This window comes from Gavialis gangeticus, unplaced genomic scaffold (assembly GCF_001723915.1).
Source record: "Gavialis gangeticus isolate Ggan-Ray unplaced genomic scaffold, GavGan_comp1, whole genome shotgun sequence".
NCBI classification, from domain to species: Eukaryota; Metazoa; Chordata; order Crocodylia; family Gavialidae; genus Gavialis; species Gavialis gangeticus.
Genome location: NW_017728992.1, coordinates 111,268,959 through 111,283,958, shown reverse-complemented (window position 1 = coordinate 111,283,958; position 15,000 = coordinate 111,268,959). Strand labels below are relative to the sequence as shown.

At 41.3% G+C, this 15,000-nt stretch overlaps 1 protein-coding gene across 3 annotated transcripts in view; it reads right to left on the bottom strand.

Annotated features, from left to right (window-relative positions):
* SPIDR (scaffolding protein involved in DNA repair) overlaps positions 1–15,000 on the bottom strand; it is a 372,282-nt gene that overhangs the window by 38,513 nt on the left and 318,769 nt on the right. For 2 of the 3 annotated variants that reach the window (XM_019526956.1, XM_019526965.1), the window contains exon 11: positions 2,570–2,728. The exons of the other annotated variant lie outside the window; for it this stretch is intronic. In XM_019526956.1, the coding sequence (XP_019382501.1) occupies positions 2,570–2,728 (159 nt within the window). The remainder of the gene's footprint in view (positions 1–2,569; positions 2,729–15,000) is intronic. 3 annotated transcript variants of the gene reach the window in all.

The window sequence follows — 15,000 nt, the reverse complement described above, 5'->3', positions numbered from 1 at the left end:
CACACACACACACACACACACACACACACACAGAGTCTCTTCACCTGGCTTGCCAGCCCCCACGCTGGGAGAATGTGACCTATGACAGCCAATCACGTTGCCTGCTGCTCCCAGTCCTAAGCAGCCAGCAGAGGGAGAGCAGAGGGAACAGCAAAAAACCCAGACATTTGCTTTTATTTAAAAAACCTGCCCAGACACAGCAAAGGGGCCCAAAAAAGAGGGCATGTCCAGGGAAAACCCAGACATGTGGCAAACCTACATTTATATGTTACAGTGCTGGTTTCCTTGTAAAGGTGCCTGGCAGTGGGAATGGGGGACTGTCATGGTAGGGACAAGCTAAACCTGCTCTTATCTGCTTAGTTTAGCTACTTATCTTCTAACACCTCACCTGCCTCTTCTCATCTCACCACACTCTTCAAAAGAGCTGGAAACACCACAGAATGCCCCAACATCCTGGCTGAGAGTTACTGTTCTGCCTGCTACCATCAGCAAAGCTTTACTGGTACCAATAGTGCAACAGTGGGAAACTTTAAGGAAAAAATCAAGCACAGACACAACCTATGTCTCATAATAATGTTTAAAATTGTTGGCAAACATGGCTTTGCCACAGTTTGCATAAATAAAAGAATACAGAAATGCCCCAACAGTGTTAAAAAATGATGATTAGTATAAAGCCTAATCAAACTAACAGTTGTAAAAAGAATTTAAAAATTCCAACCAGTACCCTCCCCATGCCCGCACAAGATAGGGAAACCCTGTTTTAACCATAGTGAATATCCTTGTATCTCCACAAGCGTTTTTCCTTTAACTTCTCCTAGCAGCATTACCACTAGCATAACTTCACCACTGGTCAGACTGGTCCAGCTATCAGCATTTTAAACACTGCATAGCAAAATCTTCCTCAGAAAAGCTACACATGAGCTATTGCTGCTGTAAACAGAATTTAAATGAGAAAAGGCTTGCCTCTTATTTACTAGGCAGAGCACTATGAATCATGAATAGCTAGCTGTAAAGCTCCATTTGTATACAAAGTTCCAAAGTCATTACTTAATTTATTTGGGGGGAAAAATATAACTCCTAGAAAAAACATAACAAGCAAACAATAAAAAGTGTTTGTTATTAAAGATGCATAAAAATCCAAATTAGCGCAACAAAAGGATGCTTTATGTACACGTGAAACAAGATATACTAAATAGGCTGGCTGGAAAACAATAATTCCATTTTGCGAAATATTTCAGTGTTTCAAAATCTGTTTTTGATCCTCTGTGAAACACAACAAGAACTTTCAAAAGTTTTAATGAAATAGAGACTTCGTCTCATATCCCGGGTCTAAGAAATCTTCATAACAAAACTATTTTAAACTGGATATATATCCAGGAAGCATTTCAGCTTGTTGAAACCATTTTTTAAGTGAGAAAAAGGTTTCAGCAATAATATTCTGACCGTTCTAATATGGAACGCTTGTCCGCACGGCATAGTTATGCCAATATAAACTAAAATTTCATATAAAACATAAAATAAAAAATTTAGAGTTAGGCCCCTGCCACGTTACACTTAAGTTGTGATTAACCAGTTAAGCAGCGATTACCTGGATCAGCTAACAGAGCTCCTAACGCATAAGCACACGGTGCTCCCCCATGGCTGGGAGCCTGGATCAGCTGAGGGGAGTTTGATACTTGCTGTTATAGGGGGAGCCTTGGATTGTGATCCTGGGCTCCCCCTGCACCCGCAGTAAGGCATGATGGGATCTAATGCTTGATCCTACAGTCTCACCTTCTGCCGTGCATAAGTGGCAAGGCAAGAAATTCTGCATCAGATCCCATTATGCCTTTACCTGAACATCTGGCTGGGGTCTTAATAAAACTACACTTAGTACTGTATGTTAACTTTGTAATCCAGATGATTTATGACAGTCTTTTCTTATGACTAACCTAAGCAGAGAAGTTTTATAAGTTGTACTGGTATAATTACATGGGTATAGTTAAACCAATAGACAGTGGATGATCTTATTCTGAAATAAGAGGTTTTTCCTATTTTCCACTTTATCTTAAATTGCTTTGAAAGCGAGCAATGCAAGATAAGCTATAAAAGATGCACTGTACAAAGAGAAACCCCACTGCTTGAGATATCTGAAATCAGACTGAACAGTGCTTCAGAAGAAAACAGTACAGAAAGCAATCTTACATTCTTTGTAATTGAAGGGAAACTGACTAAATTACTTGAAGGGCCTTACACAGGTTCCTGAAGAGAGTTTCAGTCTCACTGGAAAGGAAAGGAACATTCACCATGTCAGCAACAACGAGCAATGTCAGCTCTCTCTTCCTTTTCCACTCCTTATTTTTACCCAGACTTGTTTACATTTGTTTAAAGGAATGGCTGTTCAAGTATTACTTTTTTTTACTGGATTCAAGCTATACTGCTGTCATGATGCTTTGCTCATGATAATTAGAAATACTGAATCAAACTCTGCTTTGGTTGCTCCAAAGAATATTGACTGCTTGAGCTAAATAAAATGAGAAATCATCTCTGCCACAGTGTGCAGGGTATTTTCCTAAGGAACTGTTCTCACCTTCCTCTTGTGGTTCTCTGCAAAACTTTTGTTCTAGCTAGGCAGTAGGATTTCCCTTCCCATCTCCTGCTATGTCGTTCAATCCCGTCTGTAGAACATGGGACCTGGAACTGGACTTCACTGAAAATTCCATAGACATCTTGCACAAGGAGACATAATCTGCAAAACAGTGCGTCACGTTCCATTTAGCAAACTACTCACTGGCACAAAAACATGTAGCAAATTTCAGAGACATGAGCCTTTGATGTTTCAAGGGGATCTAGCATGTAGTAAAGTCATAAAGCAAAACAACAGCACATCATTAAAGAACTCACCAAATATATTTGCAATAGATAATTGATAACAGAAACTCCAGGGCACGACTGAAAAAGGGAGCAAAGACCTTATTTGGGGGATTAAAAAGCAGGAACCATTAAGCAATGCTTTGTTTCTATGTCCATAAAGAGGAATGAAATTTGCTTGAAGCAGGGATACATTTTGCAGCAGTGATAGCACAGATAACACAAAGGTGGCATAAACAAACTAGTAAATCTTGATGTTTGATATTATTTTTAATATCTTTAAATTTTGGAGACAGCCCAAAAAGTGACACACAGAACACAAGTAAAAAACAAGGGCCTTTCAGCCAGTAAGTTTAATATTTGTTGTGAAGAAACCCTTGGAAACTATCTTCAGGGATTTGGTAAGAGAACCCCTAGACAAGAGTTTGATTAAGGACAGCCTACATGCAACCAGGACTGGGAAGTCTTGCTTAACCAACCTGATGGAGTTCTTTGAAGATATTCATTGTCATGACAGATAAGGCAAAGGCAGGGAAGGTTGTATTTTTAGATTTTTAAAAGGCATTTCACAAGGCTCCACACCAGATTAGCAGCTAATAGCATGAGTCATGAAACAGTGGGTGAACAAAAGCTGCTACATACAATACTGGCTTAGTGCCCCATGAAGAGATGGGTAAGCACAAAGTTTCTCAAAAGGGAAAGGAATTATGGGATACTTCTGAGGACGTTAGTGTCTTCCATTTACAGGGACACCAAAGTCATTTTGAGAGAAAACTGCAGGCTGCAGTAGATGGTAGAATTAAGACAGTTTGAGAGGGCAGATATATGGACCCACATCACCTTTTCACTTCTCTGCAGAGGAATGGTTACGTTTAGTACTCCTGTAACAATTAGGCACTATGTGAAGTATTAATAGTAATGCTCATAATGGACTTCTGCTGTTTTATGTCAGCAAGGGATCATAACACGGGAATGGGGAGAGCCTTGTGTCAGTGGTATGTCTTTTGCCATCCAAAAATTTAAGCAAGTTATGTGACTTTGAAAAAAATGACAATCTACATACCCATATTTATTGAAATATAAGACAAGATTTTTTTCCCCAATCAGCAAGGAGAAAAGGCTCCTCGTCTTCTATTCACATACAAGAAAGCCTCATTAAATACACTGTCTATCATTAAACTGCTGCCAAAAGCAGCATGTGCTCAGTAATAGAAACCAACTATAAAGCTGATTAAATGCAGCCAACACTGACCATGATTATAAAACACATGGCCCATATTGACAAACATACTAATGTTAACCTACCACAAGAATAAGTTATAGTACAACCCATCTGAATAAGCTATATAGTAATGCCCTTGTGTTCAGTCCCCCTCAGCGCTGAATCAAATCGTGATGAGCAACTACACTGAATACATTTCAACTTCTTTACTCCCACAGCTGAGCTGCAACTTTCTTTCCCATTTCCAATTATTCCTGTTTCTTCACCAACCTTAAATGTCAGCAAACTTCACTAAACAGGGCCCCAAACAGTTCACCCAAAACCCCTCTGCTGGTTCCTCTCTCAACCTGTCGCATATGTGCCCCAGCCCTCCATGAGGTGGAGCTGAACCAGGATGCCCTGCACCTCATCTGCATATAAATTTTTGGAGTATCCCAACACTCCTCACAAGGACTCCCACTTTCAGTCATAAGTGGGAGGCTAATTAGCAGATGGATCCTTTGTGGGGGTGTATCTGGAGTACACACACATACTGAGCAGTACAGAGCTATGGGATCACCATGGCTTGAAGTGCTTCTGACTCTGCTGGGGCCTAGGCCAGCAAACACTATGGTAAATCATGAGTCTTTTGGCTTTGGATTGTTATTATGTATGGTCTGTACTGAGAAATACCTACTTGGTAGGGGAAATACCATGACTACCCACATGGTTTTCCTAGTTCTAGGAGAAAACTACTTTCTTGGCACGAGCTAGTACCTTGGCTGAGGTATAGGAATAATTAGCTTCCCACTTTCACTTTTGATAGGATGATATTGGCTTTACGCCAATTTTATGGAAATAGGAGACTTTTCCCTAGCTTGCTTCTGTGGCCATATGGGTAAGGGCAAGTCAAACTTGGGGGCATCTGAACCCTGACTCTCCAGGCTGGGGCCTGCACATAGGATGCCTGCCAAAAGATTTAGAAGCATCTGAAGCCCCAGGTGGTGGTGGAAGATGTTTGCCAGTAGTAGGGCCACTTATGGTTCTTGAATGACTGATGAAATTGAAATTGATTTGGCTGATTTGACTTGGGAAACAAAAACATTTCCTTAAAAAAAAAAAAGTTTGTACTACAAAGTATGAAAGTGCTGCGTAAAAGTGTTTATGGAGTCCTTGTGCTAAAACTTGCAGCACTTTCGAAAAAGGTAAAATGCATCAATTCTGAATGAACTAATTTACTACAGGCAGGTTTATTTCAGTCTTCAAAATCAGAATTTTCAAATTTTCCCCTAAGAATTTCTTAGGGTGATATCTTTATTGGACCAAATACGTAATTGGGATAAAGTTAGACAAACTTTTGAAAGTAAGATGTTTTTCGCCAGGTCTAGAGAGGTGTAAAAGGGAAGGTCTAGAGACACAGAGAGAGAAAGATCCGATAAGGAGTTTGGCTATGGGGAAGAACTGGACTGGGTATGAGGACAGGTCAAGGGGCCTGATTTGGTGCACACAGGACCAGAGTTGAGGCAGTGGGCTTGATCTGGTACACATGGGGCTGGTGCTGGGATCAGGGCAATGGTTCTGATCTGGCGTTGGTAGGCTGGGGCTTAAGGGCCTAATCGGACACGAGCAGGACCATGCCACAGTATGGCATGCAGGACTAGCATGTCAGATTGTGCCCTGGCTGCATGCATACCAGATCAGGCCCATGGACTGGATCCAGCCCATAGACTCACCCTGTATTACTCATCTGACCCATGGGGCCAAAAGTTTGGCCATCATTGAGTTACTGCATTAGCTCAAGGGGCAAAAGTCAGTGCACTAGATAGAAAAGTTCCTGCCAATGATCTATGTAGCATAACTAGGATTCCATGCGTGGAATTTGTTTTCTTTTTAGGTTTTTTTTTTCAAAAACCCAAGAAAGTACATATTTAAAAGGTATGTTAAAATCATATTACTAGGGCTGCAAAGATAAGCACTCAAAATAGGAATGCCAGAATTAAGGGCCCCTGTACAACCTAGCTTGGCTTTTTTGTGAGTATGCTTTATGAAATAGTCTTTATTTACTTCAGCAAGATGCAATTTTTTCCACAGGACTGCTGCCTTATTCTATCCACATTTTGAGTTCTTGCAAGCTGCCAAACATGTCACACTGAAAAATAGTTACTGCACCTAAGGACTAACTATTCTTCACAGGACATATACTTAATATGTGAGTCAGTAATTCACAAAGGGTCTGGAGAAGTCTCCAGCAGAGGGCTGGACAGAACCCAAACTCCTGTCTATCCACTTCTGTCAGTGTTACTACAGGCCACTAAAACATAAATTTGTTTCCTTTCTTTTCCTTCCTTGGTCAGAAGTACTGCTGCTTGCACTAATTCAGACTCTGATTGTCTACCAAAATGCGTGACCACCAACAGCTCACATGCCACCCATTTTATCCTCTTGCCATTTTTGGCCTTTTGGGTTTCAAATTAACATTTGACCATGCTGTGCAGAATGGGATGCCTCAAATCATAGCTCAGCATGTGTGCTACTCTATCACTAAACTGAAATACAAGAGGAAAAGGTATAAGATAGACATAATTCCTGCCACAATTGAGTCCCTGTCACCTATACAGGCAACCCCCACTTAACTGGTTCCTGAAAAACTGAGCATGAAGTGAAACGAGCGTTAAGCAGAAACAAAAGTATTTGACGACCCAAGATGGCAACCACAGTGTTTTTAATGACCCAAGATGGTGACCGTGAGCGTTATAGTGAAACTTTCTGAGTGTTATGTGAAATTAGGTATCAATTTAAAATGAGCGTTATAGTGAAACAGCGTTAAGTGGGGGTTGTCTGTGTCTCTTGGCATTATCCTTCTCCAGATGCATGTAGGATTCAAGCCCTGGGTCCCAGCAAGCCACAGTTTAGATGCACAGATCAGGTGTAGCTATCTTTACTCTGCCACTCTTTTAAGGGAACATCAGAAAGGCCTTGGTGCAGGCCTATGAGCACCATTCTCTAAAGATTTCCAAACCAACTGATAAAAAGGCCTAACTAAAAAGGACTCCTACTTCATTTCCTACCCCTGTGGCTCCATAGACCATGATTTCATAGATTTCTAGGTCAGAAGGGACCTATTAGTTCACTGAGTCTGACCTCCTGCTCTGGGTAGGGAAGAGCACTGGGGGTCAAGTAACCCCAGCCAGGTGCTTGTCTAATCTCCTTTTAAACACCTCCAAGGTAGGGGAAAGCACCACTGCCCTTGGAAGCCCATTCCATATTTTGGCAACCCTCACCGTAAAGAATATCTTCCTGATGTTCAATCTAAATCTACTCTCCTTCAGTTTATGGCCATTGTTTCTAGTAACCCCAAAGGGCGCCCTGGTAAACAGAGTATCCCCTATTCCTTGCTGACCCCTGCCCCAGTGATTTATCCTCATGGAGCCTTCATGAAATCCAGAAGCACCCTGAGCTACATACCAAAAACAAAGTTTGGTTTCTCAAAAAATAACATTTTCTGTCTCCTATTGGACCTACTACTACCATCCCTTAAACTTGCTTACCACTTTAAGCATGGCCTACCTCAGCTAATATCTCAGACTCTTGGTCATGTGGGTGTTTAACTGGACATTTGATATCTTCAGTCTTGAGGTAGACTTCACTGCTTATAAATCAGCCTTAGGACAGCTGGAAGCATAATCACATTAAGGTCTTTGAGACATGCTTGTTACTGAAGCAAAATAACTCAGTTGTTGCTGAAGAAGTAGAACACTAAGAATATAGCATTTAAAAATAAACTCCAAATTACACAAAGTAGTAATTGTAGACAAATTACTTGTAGCAAGGTTAGCTCCTCTACAGTTGAGTGAACAAAGTATGCTAGACTGGTTCCCTGATCAATCAGGCGTACTTTGTGGCATGGCAGTATCACCGGAGTTATAACACAAGCAATACCATGCTCATCGGTACCACATGTACATCTACTGACACAGCCAAGCAGCATACCACTATAGCTTTGTTTACAGTGAACCTAACCCAAATATTTTTTGCATTCCTGGGAGAATGGATGTAAATGTACCCATCTCATTTTATAAGTGCACGGAGGAGGGGTGGGAGAGTTTCCACCGAGTATCCGTGCTTCCCTACAATACTGAGATGTGAAAGGAGATTAGCAAAACAATTTATTCAGAAAACTGACTCCCAGATTAGAACTCCAGATGTACAATTTAAGAGTCAAAGATAAGAAACATCACATGCAAAATACATGGGTATAGGTTGTAGCTGTGTTACTCTACGGACATAGGAGACAAAGTTCTTTGGGTGAATCTGATATCTTTTATTAGACCAACTTAAATAGTTGGAAAAAAATTTTTAAGCAAACTTGAATCCAAAAGCTTGCTTAAAATTTTTTTTTGCTCTAATAAAAGATATCACATTCACCCAAAGAACCTTGTCTGCCTATGCACGAACTTCAAAACCAAACATTCTCCTCTTTTAATCTTTTCAGTGCAATACTACTGAAATATTGAATCACCAAACAGCTTGTATTAATCATGTACCTGCCCTATTATAATACAAGGACAGATGGTGAAAAGATACAAAGCACCTGAATAATGACAACTGACTTTCTTTTTTCATTCCCGCAACAAGAACAACAGAAAACTAACAGCTCAATCACATCCAGAAATGTATGGCTAGAACACTTCTCATCTTAAATTGTCTACATTCTCACAGATCCTACCACCACCAGCTCTGCCACCAAATAATATGCAGCTTTTTGTTCCTTGAGGGTGTTGATCCAAGGCAGAGACATCTTTAAAAAAGATTTTTGCTCATCTTTTCATTATTTTTCCATCTTTTTTTGAGAACAGACGCTGTCCTTGCATTATTGTTTTGTTCTATAGCACTGGTCATATGTCACAGCAAATACTAATTTCCTCATTAAAAAAAGGTCTAAGCAACATTTTATCCCAGATTTTTATCATTGTGAGACAACAATCCAAGAGAAAATTTGAAATCTGAATTACAAGAGAGCAGCCATGTAATCCCAAATCCAATTATACACGTCACACTTGTTTTTCTACAAAAATTACACAATGCATGCATCACAAATCCATAAAGTGCAATCTGTTAGTCTTTTTATGCTAGCTAACACTATTATGCTGTTATATATAGTCCTGAACTATTATATATAGAAAAATCAGTTTCGTCAGTGTGCATGTTGCATGAAGAAAGATAAGAGCCAATATGCCTCACTCTCTTTCTTGAGATAAAGAAAGAGTGGGAACCCTGAATAAGTATTAAATTTTAAGGGAGAGATTTGGAACAAGACACTCCCAGTAGGTCAGAGACTTAGTTCCAGAGTGGGAGTAACATGGAAATAGGTATGCAGATGACAGAATGAGAAAAAGACTAAGAAAAAGGTGAGGCATGACTCATCAGTGAGAACAAAGGGTGCAAGGGCAGGGAATGATAAGAAACAAAGCAGAGATTAGTCCCTTTATTTATTTTTTTTAAGGTAATGACAAAGCGAGTCTGAAGGTAAACCTTGGGAATATTTTGCTTATTCTTAATAGCCCTGTGGGATGGGGAGAGCCTTGAAGGTGAGGCTCATTACTCTGTATCATTCCTATGACTAGTAACATTTAGGACTAAATATTCCCCACTAGAACATTTGGAGAAGATTATAAGATTACAAAGCTATGCTCCTTCTTAATTAGTCATCATTCATGGTGAAGGAGCACAATTGTTTTCTACTTATAAAAAGAAACATAACATCCATTTGTGGGACTGACTTGTATCATGCATGGGTTTCCTGGAGGGACTGGGGTAAGCATAGCTCTCTTGAATGTAACCAACCACTTCCAACATCCAGAGAAGGCCAACAAAATAGCTCCTAGAAAGGAAAGAGAGCCTGGGTATTTACATGATATGTCTGAAGGATGGGAGCTGAAGGCTGGTACTGGCTGAAGAAAACTGTCTTAAACTAAACTAAATTTAATTGTGCATTATCATGGTAGGAATAAAACTGCCAGGACCTCACATACTTGTTTGTTTGCATTTAAGGAAGTAGTGCAGGCAAGAGAGAAAGGTGGACAAAAACACATGTAGACAAATTCCCACAAAAATCTTCCACAGTGTCCACAAGGGACAGAGGTAGGTGCTGTCTGGAAAGAGAAAGAAAGAAAGAACTGGGAAGGTAATGGAGGGCAAGGGAAAATGCACACCACGATTTGCTCATCCTTGAGCTAAACCAGCCAAGCTAGGCTGCTGTTGATATTTTTTCTCTCCTGGGAAGATTTCTTATCTCTGACTGAGGTGTGGTCCTAGCAGAGGCATAAATCACACATACATAAAAATATACACAGACAAACCCCACTTTGTCTTAATCACCACAACACTGCCTACACGATTCCAATTCAGTAACTTGTCCAGTCAAGTCACAATGTAGCGCTACTTAACTTCTGCTAGGATGGTTTAGATTCAAACTCTTACCTTCAGAACACTACCTAGGTTGGATTTAGCTTGTATGAACCTTATGCATCCTTACAAAAATTCATTCACCCTCATGTAAATGCAAGCTGTCCCTCTGTTCATAGTACTGCACCATGCCTGGAAGATAGATCTGAACACACAAGGACACCATGATCATCTTGTTTTTGCTGTAAGGCCACAAAGATTCTTCTGTAAAAGGCACTGTATGCATTGGACCACACATTGCTGCTTGTCTCCATTTAAATGATGAATATTTAGTCCTTGCACAACACTTTTCATCTATAGATCACAATACACCTTGTAGAGAAGAATAAGAATCTTCACCCTAACTTTACAGATGGGGATAAAGCTGACTTCTAACGTGACTTCTAATGGCAGGTTGGTGGCTGAGCTGGGAAGAGAATCCAAGTCTCTTACTTTCCAGCCCAGTGACCTAGATGTTGGACAGCTATAAAACATTTACATTTCCTGAATAAGTGTCACTTAACCTGTAAAGTATTCAGAAGATCAAAAGGATAATCATTATCTTTGAAAATTGGAGGTTTATGATCATTTCAAAGCAACACTCATGATCACTTAATTTTATCAGAGATACAGAGGTGCCCAAAAGACAGTAGAGGAGCAAGTGATTCAGAGTTCATGGATCTGATGCAGAAGTGAAAGATCATACAGTTCACATTAAATACACATGTTCTGTGATTCTACATACAGTTTACATTAGATTCACATGTTCTGTGCTTCTAATTCTAGAGCCTGTACTTACAAAAGCACTAGATGAAGTAGCATGTGTCATGAATACAGAGAAATACATGAATTTTATCTGTAAGCATCTAGAGCAGTAGTGATCTCTAGAATAGGTAGACAATACTGTTTGCAGGCACCTCACTATGTATGAAGGACAATATTTATATTACAGACAATGGCACATACTCTTCAATATCCTTATTCAAATAACCACAGCAAACATGTTATTTTGAATTTATCTTATCATTTTTATTGAATGCTAAAAAATAGACCATTGATTTATTTTTATTCATTTCCTCAAAAAAAATCAATGACCGTAATTTGCACTGGAAATTTAAATCCACGATCCACTAGTTTTCATGACCTCAGTCTGCCTGGTCACTTTTCCCATTTCCCTACTTAGGTTCTCTCTCTCACTGACTCTTGGTTACCGTTACACTTTAAGGAGAAGCCTCTATGGAAAACTGTTTCTGTAGACATACTGATTGGCAGTAGCCATGCAAAACAGCATATACAGAGTAAGTGGAGCTGCACACTAGTGTAAATTTTCCACTCAGTGTGAAGCATGTCAAACATGTGGAAGAGCTAAATGTAAGTGAGAGGTAATGGTAACAGCAAGCAACTTGGAAATGGAGGGCTGTTTATATTAGTAAGGACAAAAGCACAGACCTTAAAGACTGAATCAGCATTTTTTCAGCAGAATACTTTTTCCATATGTTATCTTTATACAGAACTGGTGCATTACTTTACATGTTTTCAACCCATACTCCCAGAAATTCACTTTCCAGGTCAAAACTACTGATATTTCTATCTTTTATTCTGACACCAAGGCTGCCACCAAATCCCCTCTGACTCTTGAGTCTTCTCTTCTCTAGGCTGAACATACCCAAGTTTCCCAGCCTCTCATCATATGGACTGCTCTCCATAACTCTAACCATATGCATAGCCCTCCTTTGGACTCTCTCAAGCCTCTCCACATCCTTCCTGAAGTGTGGTGCCCAGAACTGGACGCAGTACTCTAGCTGCAGCCTAACCAAGGCCTAGTAAAGTGGGAGGATGACATCTTTAGTCTTGTTTGAGATGCTGCCAATATTTTATTTGCTTTTCTGGCTATGGCATCACATTGGTGGCTCATGTTCATTCTATGGTCTATCAAAATCTCCAGGTCTCTTTCGGCTGTGGTGCTACTAAGTGTAGCACTGATGAGCCTGTAAGCATGCTGCGGGTTGTTTCTCCCCAGATAGAACACTTTACATGTCTCAGTGTTGAACTTCATTAGGCTTTGATCCACCTACCTTGTGAGCCTGTCCAGGTCAGTCTGTATCCCAAGCCTATCCTCCAGCATGACCATAATTTGGTGTCATCTGCAAACTTTGCCAGTCTGCTTTTAACACCCAAATCCAAATCATTACTAAATATGTTGCAGCTGGAGTATTGTGCCAGTTCTGGGCACCACACTTCAGGAAGGATATGGAGAAGCTTGAGAGAGTCCAAAGGAGGGCTACATGTATGGTTGGAGGTATGAAGAGCAGGCCATATGACGAGAAGCTGAGAGACTTGGGTCTGTTCAGTTTGGAGAAGCGAAGACTCAGAGGGGACTTGGTGGCAGCCTATAAGTATATAAGGGGCACATATCGGGGACTGGGAGAATGTCTGTTCACTGGGGCTCCCCAGGGGAAGACTAGGATCAATGGTCATAAATTGCTAGAAGATCACTTTAGATTAGACATAAGGAAAAACTTCTTTACAACTTGAGTATCCAGGGTCTGAACTAGATTCCCCCCAGAGGTGGTACTCTGAATATCTTCAAAAAATGCCTGGACGCTCACCTTGCTGACCCCAGCAGTCTTTTCTGCCCAAGCACAGGGGGGCTGGACCTGATGATCTCAAGAGGTCCCTTCCAGCCCCTAACATATATGAATCTATGAATTCTATTGGTGTCAAATTCATCTGGCCTTGCAGCTTGGATAAGGATTGCTGGGTCAGTCTGGAGGCCAGACTGGGACCAACCCCTTGTACAATTGCCATGGCAGCATGTGCTGACCCCAGGACTTACTGTGCACCAGCATGGTTGATATGGGGTGTGCGCTACCCGCAGCATGTGGGTTGGACCCAGTGCTGCAGGCAACACAGGGGGTGGGGCTGGGGCCCTGCATGCAGTGCATGCCCTTGAGCCCCTCTACCATGTATAACACCAGGTCTAGCCCATGTGCTGCAGGTAGCACACACCCCATGCCAGCCCCATGTGCACTGCTGTGCTGTGCTGCACTGGTTGTGTGTGCTGCATGTTGCACAGGGGGCCAGCATGAGGCACGTGCTTTATGCAGTGCCCTATTGGACTGGTCCTGTGTACAGGTTCTGGCACAGTTTGGTCAGGACTGGGCCCAGCACCAGCACACAGAGCCAGTCACAGAGTGTCACATGCAGCACATGCCACAGATGGACCCCTGCGCTATGTGCAGGATGCATGGTACTCATTCTAGCCCGTGCACCAGATGCAGCACAGAGGATTGGGGCCAGCATGTGCGGTCAGTCCAGCAACCCACAGGGTGGGATCAAGTGTGACAAGAGTCTACAAGCCAGATCCTGCTACACATAGGCCATATGTTTGCCACCCCTGTTTTATTCTATATACATTTTTGTTTAAAAAACAAACATTCCTTTCATCTTCTCAAGGAGAAAATCAAGCCTAAGTTGCCATTCCAAACAGTTTACAGAGATGCATCTGGCAAAATATTTTCAACATTATAAGCTTGTTTTGGCTGCCTGAGACTCCTGACTGAATACTGATTTTTTTCTATTAATAGCTTTAGCCAGAAAAAATTACATCAAATATAAAAGTTTCCAGCAAACTGTTTTGGCATGCAGAAAGGGTTAAAAACTAGTTTACTGGTCCAAATGTTTATCCAGTAAGCAATCCAGTAAGACACCGTTCTCTTCTTCTTTCTCTCCACCCTTCCACCCTCCCCTGCAACACACAGTATAATTTATTTGTCATTTGCCAGAATCCATTCTGCATACCTCACCTGGATAAATTCTTAGTCATACAAAAAAAAATGTACATCCATTTGCATCTTCAATAAGCTTCATACTTTTTAGGCACGAGCATTGCTATAAACTAACTAGGGACAAAAAGGACATTCTAGAGCTAGGGACAGACATTACACGTAAACTAGTTTAAGTGATCAGAAGCTGATTTAAACCTATAGCAGAACAGATGTTTGGTGCACATAAACCAGTTTCAAAATGGCTGAAACCAGCTTGAGATAAACCTGGTTGAACGTAGTAATAGATTTAACTGATTGAGCTCAAACTGGTTTATGCAATGTCTGTCCCAGACCCCTTCCTGGTTTAAGCTAAACCAGAGTCCCCCAGCATCCCAGCATGCTCTCTGGGCTGGGCACTCTGCTCCAGTGGAGCTGGCCCCTCCCCTCTGCTACCTGGCTGGAGCTCCAGCAGAGACTGCAGGCATCTGCCTGGCTTCCCTCTGCTCCCTCTCATCACTCCCTACTCAAGCAGGGATTCCCTCCTCTCCTCTGCCTCTCATAGATGCCTCTCAGCATTTGCTAGCATACTACATACTGGCTATGGTCCATGCTGTGGGAGATGAGACAAAGGCATATAGGACAGTGTCGGCTTAGGGCATTTTGGAGCTAATCAATGGGTAGCTGGTAATGTCCCTTCATTCCTTGGAAAAAGTTGTTTAAGAAGAGCTTGAACTAATG